A 16,696-nucleotide genomic window follows, 5' to 3' on the forward strand; every position below is an offset into this window, starting at 1 on the left:
AACCAAGGTTTCAAACATTAATTACCTGTTTTGATCGACGTGGCACAAATTCTTTAAAAATTTAACGTACAATGTATAAATTGTATTGATCCGCTACGATTCGAATATGTAAATGAACTGAAAATATTGAAACTACTCACTAACGATATCGAGTAAGGCAGGCAATGTTAAAGTAGAACAATTTAACAGAACTACGTATAGATTTGGCAAATAAACAATTATTTTTGGAGATAGAGTTGTATTTTGTATTACTCAATATACATGTCTATATAATATGCAACTACTATTTGGAAAGTACTTATTCCCCCGTCTTTGTGTAGGCACGTATACAGGTTTATTTAAATTACTCCTTTAGTGCTAAATAATTTAATAAAACGTATCCTTTGACCAGGTGGTGGGAACTGTCCTAACAATTTACTCTCGTTTCTGTATTTAGAAAATTGGTAATAATAAGCTAGACAATTCCATTCCACAGAATGCAACTTTGCCTATTTGTTTATCACAAGAGGCTAAGCACAGGTATCTATTGTATAGCCATCTACTACTTGCTACTATTCTGTGAACAATGATGAAGCAATTTATGTATGTATATGCAGCATAATTTGCAATATAATTAATACAATTTACAATTTAAATTTACAATTAAGTCTCAGGGATAAAATATGGAATAGTATTAAATTTATGTACATCATAAATTATGTGATCCCCTAAAGGTACTAGTCTTTCAAATAGCTTACGAATTTTTTCAAAAATCAATGGTTCGTACTACAATTCAATTTACATTTCTTCTTAGAAAAGTACGATATATATACTATTCTTTGTTTTTCCCAATTAGCTTGGAGGTTGGCCAGATCTCTGACACATTTTTCTATCCATTTGACAGCAATTATCAGCAATTCAAGTATTCTCAACTTCGCTTTAGCACACCTTCTTACAAGCAGTTCTATTATGAAGACAAGCATTGCACCGGCACATCCCATGAAAACAATTTTCAGAATTGCAACTGATTTTCCAAACTTGGTAACATCTTTGACCTTCCCGTTCTCCTTTTCGACCGGGTATAAAGTCCCAGTTCGCAATCTATACTCTCCCCTCCGTTTTCCAACTTCTTCACTAATTCCCTCTGCATTTTGCATCCTTGCACGAAGGCCAGACTCCACCAGGGAGAACACTCTTCTACAGATCTTATCTGAAATCAAATTTAACATTAATAAAATACGTATCCCTTAGTCCGTAGAGACGAGGATTTGCTCAACGCAACTGAAAAGGTTTGTCCATTTCCTTAAAATAATAATTTTAGGTTTTGGTAAAAACTGAGACAAAAACCTTTTTCCAACATTTACGCCAACACTACGCCAGTCAACTCTCAGACACCATGCAAGACACTATGCAAGACAACTCTCTGTTTTGCCGAACCGTAGTAGTACCTTTTTATTTAGGACTTCATCATAATCTTACCGTGAATATGGCCCATGTCAGGTGAGAGGGTAACGACGAAGAAGTACGGAACAAATATATCGATAGAGCTCCTAAAGAGCCGTTGTCTTTTCTGAGTCAACAATTCGGTAAGAGCAGCACGCGTGAGTAAGGTTTGCGTTCCAACGCAAACTGATCGAACTTCCTGTACCTGTGTCTCTGCCAGGCATGATTTCTACAAAAAACTAACATCAGAACTAAATTTCGCCCCAGCTCGGTTTTGGTATTTCAAAACATTTACTTACTGTTTCTGATAGTTTTGAATATTTACTAACTCTCTCGTTTATCCGGTTGATAAGGACATTTCTGTTTTTTAAAGACAAAAAACGTGCAGCCGAAGGGGTTTCATTAGCTCCATTCAAATTTATGGAGTAATCGTGTCTTCCAGCAAGTTCTTCAAATGTTTGTGGGGGCATCAACACATCACCCTTCGTGAGCGATGTAACAAGCTGTGTTCGGAATTCAGAGTTCAGCAAGTAAAGTCCAAGGAGCCAGGGTGCAAGTATTAGCCGAATAACGTGCGAGGGGCCTGCCCCTAGCCTGAAAGCAACATTGGCCAACTCGATTAATTTTTACAGCAGATAATTGCAAATATTTGTAAAGACATGTTTAATTAGTTTTTGAAGGAGATTTCAAGTTTAAAACGCCTGTGGTCCTACGGCAATTGAGGTTTTGTTTTACAATTTTCGCAGCTCTCCCAACAAATGTTCTCTTACTTGCTGAAAACAAAGCTGAACGGTTGATCCAACGAGACTCTGATAAGTTCGCTGTGAACGCGTACTAAACACTGGACTGGTGTATCCATTTGGGGCAAACCTTTAATGGCCAACATAATCACGATCGATATTACACCCACCGCAACCATTTCGAAAATGCACACCTTCGATCTGGCAAACTCCGATAGCACGGTCCCAATCCTGCCAGCGTCACTGTTGCCTCTTAAATTCAGACCTGACACAAAGATTAGACCATCGACCGCACCCACAGTGGTAATTAGCGTATCTTTTGCCCTGTCATGTGTGAGTGGTAGCCATCCCGCCGAATGTGCCCTCCCATTAACTAACGCTCCTACGATTCCGCTCCACTCGCCCGTCATTGGGTCAAGCTTTCCATACTCGCGAAGTTCCGTGTTAACGACGGAAGTCGCGTTTAGCCAGGCGCTCGTTTCGGTCAAGAAGGATGGACGTCGATCAACAGTATGGCGGGATTCGATATATGTTGAAATTATTGTTTGATTAAGGGTTTCTTTTCGCGACCTGTTATACTCCCAGATGAAAGGTTTTCCATTAAAATTTGACCGATCTCGAAATATTTCCGAGGAATTTTGAATTCTGCGAAAAGCCCAGACAGCGTCGAAATCGTAAAAAGATAAACTAGAGCCAAGCAAGACACTTATAACGTGCCGACATTTTCTTTTCATTTTGAACAAGTCTATATCTAGGGGAAGATTTGTCATTGACAAGACGTGATAGGAACGTGCCGCCCCACCAGGGAAGTTGTCCCAGTTTGCCCCATATGATGTTTGTTGCAAAATGCGGTGAAAGACTAAGCTACAGGATTGTCTGAATTTCATAAAATTCATCGATCCGGCGGTAATCGATATTTCGCTGGAAAAGTGAAGAAGGGCGTGGTCAGTGTAACTGGCCATTAATTGGTACACCTCGTCACGATGAAGGCCAATCATTACCAACACAGAGGAAGTAAGATAACCAATTTGAGCACTTCTTAAAAAATCTTGTTCGGAAGGAATTCTAAACCAAAAGATGAAAAGAAAAATTGGGAAATTGGTAAGATAAGTAGGAACAAGCTTAATTTCATTTTGTTTCAGCGAATTTTGCAGTACGTTGGATTATATTGAGTTATTTGATTAGACTAAACAACAGGTCACCTTGGTACGTGGCCTAGGCAGGTGGAACTTTATCGAGTAAATGTTTACAAAAAGAACAAAGGTTTAAATGTGAGAGTGTCACAAATTTCTTTTTTTGTTCGAGGCATTAAAGCTCAATGATTAAATATAAATACTTTTCTGGCATTGATGGGCCGTTCATAAGTTATGTAACGCAAAAGACATGATTTGTTTATACTGCCACTCCCTCCTCTCGCGTTACATATTTCATGAAGGGCTCCTTACATTCTAAAGATACGCTAGGCTTGTCCTTTCTGTATTTTCCTAGCTTGTATGTATAACTCGGAGGTGATCAATTTATTAAAACGTAAAGTATTATCAACTGCATGTTAGATAAATAAATGAGATATACTTAAACTTGAGGATGGCGTCTTGTCCAATCCAAATTTAAACAAGGGCCCGTGCAAAGTAATTGTCACCGATCTGATGCGTTACAACATCATATATGTATCTCTCAGGTCATTCATGGCGCACGTCACTCGAGTATGACCTGTCAATTATTCAAGTGTTCCCTAAAATAAATACTTCACATGCTTACTGTTTGGTCTCACATTTGTCAATTCACCCACGCAACTCATTCATATCATAAATATGTAAATTACTACACTCTCAATAATTTGGTGATAAAATTGTTAAATACGGAGTTACTATGCAATTCTACCGCGTGGTAACATGATAGTAATACTTAAGTTGTCTTCTACATAATGGTAAGAAATTACCTCCCGTGTCGGTAATACTCACTTTTATTACCACAGCGTTGACATTGGGGGCTGAGCTGTATTTAGCCACTGCATATATATATGTTACCCTAAGGTGGTAAATTGTTAGCGAGGCGGTAGAATGGCATAGTGGATTCGCGGGTAGCACTCGTATGTACTTATAAATTAATTATTGAGAGTGCCCTTTCTACTGAAGTTATTTTCAACATTTTGGTAAATATAATTAAGTATAATTGTCACCTTCACATAATTATTCATCCTTGAAAATAATTCGGTCTTATTGAGAAGTACATAAGTGAACTTTAAATTATATTTATATTAAGTAAACTATTTGTATATGTAAAATCCAAAGTAACGTTAACATAATAAAGTTTCTTCTGGATTTAGCCAGTGTAGTTTATGTACTTATTTAATTTAGAATTTAGAGTGTTCACATTATTTTTAAGTATGTATTAAATTGAAATACATCCATGTACTGGAAAAAAGAAAAATTACGTAAATTTGTTAATTAAAGTTGTCGTATTTCTGTATATTCAATGAAAACGTATTTCATCTTGATTATAATTTCGGGAAACTTTGAGCGTAATCAGTTATGTTTTTTAAAATAAAAATATAATATATTACTTAAAACTGGACACGATTTAAACATTTATACTTATTTGCATGCATATATAATACATATATTGACAGGAATTTGTTGGATGACTGCAATTAAAAAAATATGTTCATTCCTTTCACACATTGTCCACCTAATTGCCGTGATAAAGATAACTTTCCAGATAAGCGAGGCATATCAGACATGTCACTGTTCAATCGATACATATGTTAACCTTTCAGGCAAAAAGTAATAAGTAAAATGTACTCAATTTTTTACGCCTTATTCCAATTAATCAAAGCTACCTCGTTAGTTGGACTGCTGCGAAAAATCTGTCTGGCTACAAGATGACGCAAAAATTCATATTTTTCGCACATTTCCTTGCGAATTTTGTGCTCCTTTTAAATGCTCAAGATCCAGTTAAGGAGCCGATTACCCTAAACGACTTTTTAACGGGGACCCTGTCCGCGGGGGGATTTGGGGGGTCGTGGGTACCAGGCTCAGGTAAGTATATGCATAAAAGGGTATCTGTAGACTCTTAGAAATCTGGTATAGTCAGACGGATTGATTTCTTGGTATTAAAGTTGTTACCTCATGGTATTAAAATTATGCCGGTGTTTTAAAATTTGCTACCTCTGATATGGAAAAATTTTAATACAAAGCTAAACATGTGTATGCATAGTTTCTTAAAAATACTACCTTGGCAGAGTCAAATATGAAAACCGCGTTGTATTACTTTAATACTGGATTTCTTAGAGTATAGCAAAATTTGCAAATTTGACTCAATTTACATCTAAAAATTTGCAGATGACACTCTTCGCGTAATTTCGGGAAACAACATCTGGGAGTATGACCTCGATACGAAGCAGAACAGATCGGTCGTCACCAGTTCGCAATTTACGGAAAGATTTGTAAATTCGAAAATTAAAAAATTGTTTTGGAAATTTTGGAACTAATTTTTTATGTAATTTATGCTAAAAATTGTAGGGTACTCAAAGTTTGGGACTGTCCGTGTCGAAGGATAACGCATTCATCTTAATTGAACATAGTAGACGACAGGTAGGTTTTTAGCCATATAAAATTTTGCAAACAAAATTCCCTAATCATGTAAATTTTTTCATGATTTCCATAATCATTGTATTCTTACGCAATTGGTGACATAACTTGTTTGTGTAAATTGTAATTGATCCGTGTCACGAATTTGTCGGCTTGATTGATTTGAAAAGATAAGTACGGTTTGATAACAATGGGTCTGATCCTTATCTGTCTGTAGCTCTGGCGTCACTCCTATCTCGCCAAGTACGACGTGCTCGAGCTGGCAACAAAGTAAGTAAAGATATGTATGCATGCATATTTAAATTACCAACAGTTAAATTGAAGTATTCAAATTGTGACGAAAATGCACGTCACCATACCCGACAAACATATTTATTTGGTACATGAACAAAACAACTGCATGATTCACACCTGTTTAAAAATGCCCGAGGAGAAATCACTCTGTCGAATTGAACTTGACGAATTGAATTTGCAATAATCGATAATTCACATATTATGTAAATCGTATGATAATCGAATATTTACATATTATGTAAATTGAATTATGCATTTTTTACACATTTAACGATGCATAAAATAGGTATGGGTTTACTGTGCAGAACTGCGTCCTTAATTTAGTATAATTCTGAAGTTTTTTGCATAAGAACTTATTCATAATTTTGCATAGTTTTCAGCACAAATCGTTGTTCCCAAAATTGGGTTAATTTTTTTAAGAAAATTGGGTCAAATTTTGTCAGAAAATTGGGAAAATTTTATTTACAAATTCGGGCAAAATTTGTACAGAAAATCATCCAAATTTATGCAGAAACCCCGTTACAATTTTTACCAGAAACTGAAAAATATGTGAGGACAGGCACAAAACCGTACCTAATGTTGATCGGGTAATAAATTACTTTGTATTTACAATTGTATATTTGAATATTCAGCCAGTTCAGCGTCATCCAACCTACCGGATTTGAAAACGACCCGCAGATCGAGTTGCAGCTCGTCGTGTGGGACGCGAGTGGTCACGGGGTCGCTTTCGTCTACGGTAACAACGTGTACTACAAGGCAGCGCATGGGGCGGGTCAGGCGGCCGTGCAGATCACGCAGGATGGTGGAGATGCCATCTTCAACGGGATTTCTGACTGGGTGTATGAAGGTGAGTCACTTAATTGCATGGCAGATTTGTTTATCAGAAAGGTATGCGTGTTTGCAAGATAAGGTGAGAGATAAGTGGATAAGGTAAATAATTTATGTAAGTCGTGTTGCTGTGGCAAAGTTGGCTGGTTGTGTTTAAATTGGACCCTGCATGACGAATGTGGTGGATTTATTTATGTTAGGTCTGTACTCCTCCCAAAAAGTGGACAAATGTTCCCATTTAATCGCCTCCCCCATCATCCCCATTGTCATGAAATGAATTACATGTTTTATGCTTGTGCATACATATTGATGTACAAATTTTGGATAATTATCTGACAAACTCGATTTTTAAAATTCTCATGCAAAGAATTGAAATTTCTGTGGAAATCGTCACCCTTAGCATTTTTATGATTGAAATTTTTACAATTATTTTAGTCCAAACAATTTTCTTAACGTGACAAACTTTTTTTAAGAAATAGTCGTTTTTTACTTGTAGAAATGATTTAAATTTTTCCAACGTGATTCGAATTTAGTATTATTTTTGCGTAGAGGAAATGTACGGAAGTCCGGTGGCCATGTGGTTTTCTACGGACAGCTCGAGCCTCGCCTTCGTCCGGTTTGACGACTCCGGCGTCGACTTTTTCCAGTGGCCGCTCTACGGAGAACCCGGCGTGAGGGAGACCGTCTACCCGGTCTATGAACCACTCCGATACCCAAAGGTACTCTTTGCTTAATGATCAAATTTAGTTGGTTATTTGTGAAGTTGCGTATACGATTTACATCATAAAAAATACACAAAAAAATCAAATATACGCAAATCATCCAGTGTACTCGTAAAAGTAACTTTTTTGGAGTTAGCCATGACCATAAAGGAATGCACAAACTGAATCATTGGATATAAATATATCAGATAAGAAAACCTCTTAAATAATAATAATAATAAGCATTTATTATCCTCATTTACATACTAATACTAGTGATTACAAAATTCTGGATTAACAGTAAGAAAAACATATTATCCAAGTGATTTTCTTAAAACAAACTAGAACTGTTTTCATGCTTGCAATACCAAAGCTAAGTAGTTAATCTAATCCACCATAATATAGCCTACCTAATTTACTCAATATGTTTGGGATTTCTAAGATTTACAAGTTTTTCTAATTTACAGGCATAAATTGTTTGAGAAATAGTGGCACACTGTAGTTGCGAACAAAATAAACATGTTTTTGTTTGTTAAATAGCTTCGGCTACTTTACGGTATGTGTCTGTCCGTCTATGGGCAGAATACATCCAGGAGGGCAAAACATAGTCAAACCCGGTTTTCATCGTTGAGCTTTTAATTTTTATTTCCGGTCGAGTTTGGTCAACGAATTAAGTTAGCCCCCTCGCGAGGGGGCGTGGTGGGAAATTAAATTTAGCCTTAATTTTAAGAAATTTTACCACGAAACAATATCGTCAATATTTTTGACCTTTGACGAACCCATGACCGTGAAGATAGATAAGGTCAAAGCTAAAAAAATTCATCGGTATGATTTTGAAGGAAATTTTTCCCTCTCTTAACATTTGTGAGAGCATAAAACTGTAGGGGTTCGTAAACTTCGTAACGCAAATAGGGGAGAAGGTGTGGGTGGTCATGGCCCAATTGTATCGCGCCTATGTGACACATGTTAAAAGGGGGTGGGTGGGTGTCCAAAAAATTAAAAATTTGTCTTCATTGTACATTTTTATGTTTGCCTGACACGATTTTTATGTTTTAGGCCGGACGCGATAATCCCCTCGTATCTCTACACATTGTAAAATTGGATAACCCCACGACCGTTCGACAAATCACTTACCCAGCTGGACAAGATCCACAGTAAGATAAATATTCATTTTTTTCGTTTATTTCTCAGTTGCCAAGCAACTGTTCATATGGCGTGTGACTGAAATCATGATTGCATTAATCTTATCCATCCTATTAACATTGAGGGGATAAAGATATCGTATCTTTCCTATGTTACCTAAATATGTCATGCATGAGCGTGAATATTTATAAACAGATTATGCAAACTTTACGAAAAACCATTTTCACGTACACGATCATCCTTAATGTTCATTAATCTGGATTAATTTGTATTCTCACGCGACAGGTTACAATACTACATCGCCACCATCACGTGGGCTACGGCGAATCGAGTTATTATTCAAAATTTCAATCGACATCAAAACCGAACCGTTTGGAACTTTTGCAACGCCGATGATGGTACTTGCGCTGAGGTGACGTATTTAAAATATTTGCAATCATGATTTAAATTGATCCTCATAAATTAAATAGTTCTTGCACGCTGTCCCGACTCGGTAATTTATCTGAATTTATTTGGGAATGTATTTAATTTATTATTAAGTATAATTCTGCTTAAATTGATCACCGAAAAATTTTTAAAAGCCCAATAGCTAGATGAAAATACTGAAATTTTAAATTTAAAAAAATTCATACTTTCTCCCAAAACTTTTTTAAAGATTTAATAATTTGAATTATAAGCGACATGAAGACACTCTTAAAAATAATATTACCCTTTTAAAAAGAACACTTCACATTTCATTCTAAATTAAGTAAACTATCCATAGACCAAAATTTACTTTTTATAAGGTTAACGCTATCCTGGATGTAGTGTATTTTAGATACTTAATACGTGACAAATTTAGCCTTTAGTCATAAAATTTCATAGTGGTAATATTATTTTTAAGAGTGTATACTTCACAGGTGGCCGACAAATCGGCGGACAACCCGGTCGGCTGGTGGGACCCTCATCGCCCCACGGTTTCCCGTGATGGATCCAAATTCCTCACCTTTGTAAACGCTCACCAGGATACGGACCCATTTCAAAGGTCGTATCGACACATCGCGTCACTAAATTCGGTAGGGCCCAATCCAGAAGTGCCGACCTTAACGGACGGTGCTTTCCATGTGGATTCCATCCTCGGCTGGGATGAGGCGAATGATAGATTGTAAGCGGGAAGTTTTATCTACTAAATTAAATATATGCAAAACCATCCAAAATTTCTTCCTTATTCTTATAAATTTGCAAACCTGTTCACATTCATTTAATTAGTGGATATTGAACAAATCGTAGGTTCATTTGTCAAGAATTTCATGAAGAATGAGTGAATAATTGTTCAATATTTTTCAATGAATAAATATTGAATACATAGGTAATTATTCATTTCATACACGTGGACAATGAGTGAATAATTTCATTCGTAATTCGTTTTTGGGCGATGTTTTGCGTGATATTTGAGAAATTCATCTAGATACATGATTAGGCTAATTTGACATAACGTTAATAAGTAAACATTCAATAGTGAATAATATAGATTGTCAAATTTTGGATAAATGAATAATGAATGAACATTTTTTTTTAATTTCTAAATTGAATCAGTTTTAAATGAAGAAATATTTCTTTAACAGCTACATACATATGTACATATGCAACTTTGTAGAGTATTTTCTGTTTTCGTTTTTTATATACATTTTATTCTTTTTGGTTTTACCTCTTTTTCGAAGCTTTAATTACGGAAGTTATTTAACTTGTTTAGATACTTTTCCGGAACTGGCCTCCCCTCGCCGTTGGGTAACCCGAGCGAGCGACATGCGTATTACGTTGCCCTGAGCGGGCCAAATTTGACACCGCAATGTTTCACTTGCGCCCTTCGTAACGGATTCGATGAGGAATGCCATTCCCACTCGGTCTCCCTCAGCGCTAATTTCAAATTTTACATGCACACCTGTCGAGGACCTGGTGTTCCCGAGGTCACCACGAGATTCACTTCGGTGAGCGAAAATTTACTTTTAAAAAGCTTGAAATTGGTCAAAATTGACATTTTCTTTCTTCAAAATTCTTAATTTTAAAGAGCATACAAGGTTTGTTTAAATGCAGGAGTTTGGAAAACTTAGGAGATTTTTGACTTTTAGAACGAGTTTGAAATAGTGTTATACATGCATAAATCAATTGGTCACGAATTTGGGAAATCTTGTTTTACATTTCTGATTTTTTGTTCATATTTTACAAAAATACGAAATTTGAAGCTTAATAAAATACATACAAGCTAATTTATCTTCCTAAAATGCAGAACCACACCGTCGCCCACACGTGGAATAACAACGCCGCAGTGAGAGCACGCCTCGAAACGAAATTGCTTCCATCCGTGACTGAAATGGAGGTTGACGTCGCAGGTGGTTTCAAGGCCAAAGTGAGACTCCTTCTTCCGCCAAATTTCGATGCAGCTAAAAAATATCCTATGATGGTCGATGTGTAAGTTTAGCTTTGTTATTGAAGATTACAATATAAGTATTTTGGTCGTATCATGATAGCACCGATCCAACAATGTCCGATCCGTCGGATCTGACCGGATTTTAAATCAGAGCGTTTGCTCCAACACTAAATCCGATTCGACAATATTGGGTCCGACGGATTGAATTATGATATCGAGAACGGACTGCGAAATACCGATCCGGTCCAATATGTAGATCGAATTTTCTTGGAACATTAATAGGCGTCTTCAAAATTTGTGAAAATGAGAACATGAATATAAAAAATATAAAATATACAAAATTCTTACATACAAAAAATCATCCATGTTTGCAAATTCATGGAAAAATGCTTCATAAAAAATCCCTCCAAAATTGTATATCCAGGTTTTTACAAAATCAATGTTGAACTCTCAGGAATATACATTCACGCTTCGCTTTTCCAGGTATGGTGGCCCAGATTCGCAAGCAATCACGCAAGATTACGGGATCAATTGGGGCTACTATCTGGCCAGTTCGAGAGGCGTGATTTATGCAAAGATTGATGGGCGTGGGTCCGCCAGACAGTCGGCCGAACAGAAGTTTGCTGTCTATAGAAATTTGGGCTCGGCTGAGGTAGAGGATCAGATTTCTGTGGCCAGGTAATTACCAGATTTACATTTAAATAACTACTAAAATTTGCAAGGAATAATTAATTACTTCGAGCAAAACGTCTACTTTCCGAAACAGATTTTTAAATTGTTAATATTCACTCTTACGTTGTAAACCTCAGTTCAAAATAAGTAGTTGCTAAATGTAGAATTTGATTCTAGGCACCTTATCACCTTGGGATACATTGACCCTGAGAAGACTGCGATCTGGGGATGGTCCTACGGCGGTTATGCCACCGCAATGGTGGGTACAAATATTTATACCAAAATATGACCTAAAAACTAACATTAAAAAGCAGCACTAAATAAGTAACATGCTCTACTGCATTTTTTCCATGTACTTATTTAGGCGCTCGGGAAGGACAGTGGGAACGTGTTCAAATGTGGAATTTCTGTAGCTCCTGTCTCCAGTTGGTTATACTATGGTAAGAAAGAAATGAAGTCCATATCCTGGTAGCTCTTGCAACACAAGGATCCAAAAATTACAAAGTAAATAATTTTTGAAAGTTGCATGCGATTTTTATTTGGTTTTCTATTTCTTTAAGATACGATTTACACCGAGCGATACATGGGACTTCCATCGGCTGAGGATAATTGGGCGGGTTACAACCAATCCTCCGTCATGGCTCATTTGACGGGAATTGCTAACAAGGAGTTTCTTTTAATTCATGGTAACGCGGATGACAACGTTCACTACCAGAACTCCATGATGCTAGCAAGAGCCCTCGAGCAGGCAGATATCTTATTCGAATCGTTGGTTAGTGTAATAACATTAAAAATTTTTGTTTCTTTTTTAGTTGTTTTTTAGTTGTTTTTATGATTCAAATCAAAATTTAATGTTTAAGCAGTTAAATTTTGTACATAAACATTTCAATCAAATTTACTTCGATTATTTTTCGCTGAAACTGAACTTCGCCACTTCAAAATTTATAACAGAATAATCTTGCTATTTACAGAGCTATCCTGAGGAAAACCACAACATTAATGGACCTGGGATGCGGCTACACTTGTACCACTCTATCGAGCACTTTTTAACCAGGGATACATGCTTCGGCGAACTTGGAAACCCTGGAGAAGAAGGGACCACGACTAGCACACCACCTGTTACTGGGACTGGCTCGACCGATCCAGGGACCGGTAGCACAGAAGGATCAACTCGGGCTGGAGCATCGAGCAACCACGGGTTGACTTATCTAATTCTAGTACCGCTTATCGGTTTTGTTAAAGAATGGTAAACTATTAAAAAAATTATAAGAATGTGTAGATTTGAAAAGAAAAGGTTTAAATTAGTAATTTGAACAATTCTTAATTTGTCGGGTTTTCTGGAATAAAAAACGTTGCAATTAAAAAAAGTGCCGAATATGTAAACATGTATCGTCGCTTTAGTTATATATGGCTGCAAAAGTTTTCAGCTTCAAAACCCGCATGGAATAGCAATCCATACAAGTTCGCTCATATATGCAAAACCCGAAAACAGAAGTTTCTGGTCCATTTTTTAAGGGAAACGATACTTCGTGATATAACGTATTGTCACATTTCCTCCCATTTTCATTGGACAACGTATGTTTCCAAATTGTTTTCGAGGCCTCAAAGTTCTATTTCCGACTCTGGTTTCTGAATCGACAACTTTTGAACGAATGGCGACAATATGCATGTATACGTTATGAAAATGCACATCTGTTTTAATGAAAACCACATCATATGAATATGAAATTCAGCATAATAAAATTCGTATTTGATGCCTGGAAATCTCCAAGCTCTGAAAAGACCGACTTAAAACTTTGTTCTATGCTCTTAAAAAACTCGAGTGGAAAACGCATCTACTTTTCAACTGGTATGGATGTCCATTTGGCGCCACGCCATGGCGCCAAATATGAGTTTTACACGGAAATATGAATGAATCCTTCATCAGGGGTCCTAGTAGATTCTAAAAAACATAGTGGGTACCCTGGACTCAAACGACAGGTCGTGAGTGTCCCTTGTTAGTTATCTTGGTACGCATTGGAAAATAAACGATACAGTATGTAACGATTTTTTTTTTCAAAAGTTCAAATTCAGTTTTTTTTCAAGAACATGTTGGTATTTACATAGTTTTATACCTTGTACCAACAATATTTCGGACTACATAATTGCAAATTTTTGAATATATTCATATAAAATTGTTATAGTTGTAGATATTTGAACGTCAAGATACTGTGAATTGGACGTTACATAAGTCTAAATAGCTACGGAAGTTTTATATTTCTGTGACGTGCTTTAGCTCCAATAACGAGTTCAAATCGTCTGTGCGTCGAATCGGCCAACCATTAGGTGACACATTGGTCGGTTTTAGTCCACTCCTATTTATACATATAATTAGAGTTTTCAGAGAAGCCATGTTTTTCAGTTTTCTTCTGGCCTTCGGACTCTTCAGAATTCTAGAAATTTGCTCGTTCGGATTGATTAGCATTTGGAAGGATTTTGAAATTTCGAAGTTTTTACAGGTCCGACATCCACTGCTAATAAGTAGCTAGGGTCCAGGAAAAATAAGTAGATACGTTTAGAATTTGGTGCCAATAAGTAATACGACGAATTGAAGCTACATATTAATCGCAAGAATTAATATAAAATAGAATCATATAAGTTTATCAAAAACTACTGACAAGTTTACTAATCTACTAATCAGTCGTGGCTCAGGCTCAGCTAAGCTGTGCCGATTGGTCTTGTCACACTATGCATATGGGATATGCACATGGGATAAAGTAAAAAAAATGAATTCCAATGAAGCGAAATGGAATGGATATGAAGAAATATGACTGAATATGAGTGAAAACCTTCATTTACAAATCAGAAAGACTAAATTTTAAATGACAAATATTTCTTTGAATATATTTACGCCAGCCACATTTATAAGCTTAATTAGTTCAGACTTTATTATTGTATATTTCCTTCGATCCTAATTTACCACGTGTGGATAACGATTGTTTGTCGAAATATTAACAAATTGACTAATCATAGAAGCAACTTATTCAGTGGGAATGATTACAACTTCCTCAAAACCAATCAGCATGTTACGTGCAAAAACACAATTTGTGTAGAATTTTAATACGGAGAAGCATGATTACATATTTTGGGCAAAGCTGTAAAACTCATTTCCTCTTAACATATCCGAGTTTATCATTAATTATATATGAAATACAGGAAACTTTGCATACCCGGGGTTGATCGAATGTTGGCAAAATTAATCCCTATAATATTACACATAGCCTGCGTTGCGGTGAGTTGTCGAGACATTAATCAAAATCTTTTGCATCAAGGGAACACAAGGTGCGAAGTAAATTTGAATTGATTTTTGATGTAAGTTCGGTTTTGTTTCACAGGCTTGCAATACATAGGGAAGTGAGCCTAGCGCAAGAGACTGGCCTAAAAATGTGGATATCTCGAAACATAGCAGACTTGGTTTACTAAAAATTTGCGATGATAAAGTAGTGACCCTACCCTACAATCACCCTCAACCATAGTTTGCTAGGTTTCGTGTGTAGCTTCCACAACCACGTTCTTCCTGAAAACTCCCAAAAAATTTTTCTCACCCACTTGGAGCTAGTTTGCTACCACATTCTGTTGAATCCTGTCCATCCATTCGGTGTTTCTGATTCAGTAGGATATAAGCTTTCAAAATCTGTCCCTACTTTTCAATGTGACCACATCGGGGAAAGTTTGGACCAATTTCCTCTCGGCAAAAAAATCTAAATTTTTTAACTTTTTGGCAATTTTTAGGAATTTTGACTTATTGACAGCGAGTTACGTTCAGCCAAAAAGTAATTTTCCGCAGAAGTTGATGACCAATGACCATGGATTCCAAAATTCATTTGATCCAGTTTTTCGCGTACGTATTTTGGTCACTGGGGTCATTTATAGTTAAGAATTCAGGTTCATTTCTTTTCTGACAAATCCCCGAATTCTTTGGGGCTTGCTTGTCACTTTTTATTTGAAGCCACATCAGACTTCCTGACCCTTGACTGAAAAGAAAACCGGCCATTTGAAAATTCGGCTAAATTCTATTCGGGTCATCCACATGAGTTTAGTTTCGAGCATATTTTTTGAAAAATTGTATGCAAAGTGTCCACTTTGAATTCGAGCTAAAAAAGTTGCGGGTATTATTTAAAGTAATACATCATGATTTTTTAAGTCAACATAAGTGTGTCTAAAACTTCAACAACAAATTTTATTTTTAAAATCGCGTGCGGAGCCACACGGCGTTTTTCGACCAGTCTCCTACGCTAGGCTCGCTTCCCTACATACTAATACGGACTGAAGTGTTAGAATTCCATACAAAATATTCGTCAGACATACATATCCAGACATTTTGAAGACAACGTAATGCAAGTGAGACTACGTCATAGCAATAATTCAGATATAATACAGATAAATACCACAATCGCCTTTGCTGTTGTACCAATAATTCCAGCATAATTAATTTTAAAAGCAGTAAATAGTATTTTAATTCAGACCCATAATGTTTTTCAAACATTTCCTCGTACCTTTCCTTATAACAACGGTGTTATCAGTGTTCGGCAAGAATGACCTTCCCCCCGGGAATTTTGGACACTTTGGGCCCTGCGTAATAAAGTTTTTAAGAATGAGCGATAGCTTGCGATTCATCGATCTAACCGAGCACCTTATCCATGTCAATAATCCAAGCAACTTAATCTACACTGTGAATGGGCGATACAACTTTTCCAACCACTCGATACAAGACGAGAAGATGGCACTGGACTTTAAGTTCTATGAGGTTTGCACTATCACGGTTTTCGTTAAATTTGGTACAGAAGATAATGCATTCCGCAACCTGTATTTCTCTCTCACACGGGACGCGCATAGAGGTTTGGCACATTCCATATTTAT

General features: G+C 36.5%; 2 protein-coding genes across 4 annotated transcripts; one reads left to right on the forward strand and one right to left on the reverse strand.

Moving 5' to 3' along the window:
• Positions 1-221: 221 nt before the first annotated feature.
• Positions 222-5,974, reverse strand: LOC118436935. Of its 2 annotated transcripts, XM_035855647.1 has the most exons (4): positions 5,844-5,974; positions 1,722-2,016; positions 1,459-1,651; positions 222-1,189 (listed from the first exon to the last, which is right to left on the reverse strand). In XM_035855647.1, the coding sequence occupies exons 1-4, from the start codon at positions 5,855-5,857 to the stop codon at positions 753-755; spliced, it is 939 nt and encodes a 312-aa protein (XP_035711540.1). In that variant the 5' UTR covers positions 5,858-5,974; the 3' UTR covers positions 222-752. The 2 variants fall into 2 exon arrangements, 1 of the variants encoding a protein (XP_035711540.1); XR_004835787.1 differs by lacking the exon at positions 5,844-5,974 and having other exon boundaries at positions 1,722-4,813.
• LOC110854992 (dipeptidyl peptidase 4) lies at positions 4,937-13,180 on the forward strand. Of its 2 annotated transcripts, XM_022103426.2 has the most exons (17): positions 4,937-5,200; positions 5,504-5,607; positions 5,684-5,755; positions 5,970-6,022; positions 6,679-6,893; positions 7,424-7,593; positions 8,632-8,729; positions 9,004-9,130; positions 9,618-9,862; positions 10,451-10,685; positions 10,985-11,166; positions 11,609-11,803; positions 11,975-12,056; positions 12,162-12,237; positions 12,358-12,569; positions 12,769-12,939; positions 12,979-13,180. In XM_022103426.2, exons 1-17 carry the CDS (start codon positions 5,044-5,046, stop codon positions 13,045-13,047), a joined length of 2,463 nt encoding a protein of 820 aa, XP_021959118.1. In that variant the 5' UTR covers positions 4,937-5,043; the 3' UTR covers positions 13,048-13,180. The 2 variants fall into 2 exon arrangements, with proteins under 2 accessions (XP_021959118.1, XP_021959117.1); XM_022103425.2 differs by having other exon boundaries at positions 4,945-5,200; positions 12,769-13,180.
• Positions 13,181-16,696: the final 3,516 nt, after the last annotated feature.

This window comes from Folsomia candida, unplaced genomic scaffold (assembly GCF_002217175.1).
Source record: "Folsomia candida strain VU population unplaced genomic scaffold, ASM221717v1 Fcan01_Sc011, whole genome shotgun sequence".
In the NCBI taxonomy this organism is placed as follows: Eukaryota; Metazoa; Arthropoda; class Collembola; order Entomobryomorpha; family Isotomidae; genus Folsomia; species Folsomia candida.

What these genes read in the sequence shown, in the direction of transcription:
- LOC110854992 (XM_022103425.2), top strand. Translation starts at nt 5,044, where the DNA reads ATGACGCAAAAATTCATATTTTTCGCACATTTCCTTGCGAATTTTGTG. An exon ending in GTGCTCGAGCTGGCAACAAA is followed by an intron (nt 6,023 to 6,678) that starts GTAAGTAAAGAT and finishes TTGAATATTCAG; the next exon opens with CCAGTTCAGCGTCATCCAAC. An exon ending in CTCCAGTTGGTTATACTATG is followed by an intron (nt 12,238 to 12,357) that starts GTAAGAAAGAAA and finishes TATTTCTTTAAG; the next exon opens with ATACGATTTACACCGAGCGA.
- LOC118436935 (XM_035855647.1), bottom strand. An exon ending in ATTCAAAACTATCAGAAACA is followed by an intron (nt 1,652 to 1,721) that starts GTAAGTAAATGT and finishes AGTTTTTTGTAG; the next exon opens with AAATCATGCCTGGCAGAGAC. An exon ending in TGACATGGGCCATATTCACG is followed by an intron (nt 1,190 to 1,458) that starts GTAAGATTATGA and finishes ATTTGATTTCAG; the next exon opens with ATAAGATCTGTAGAAGAGTG.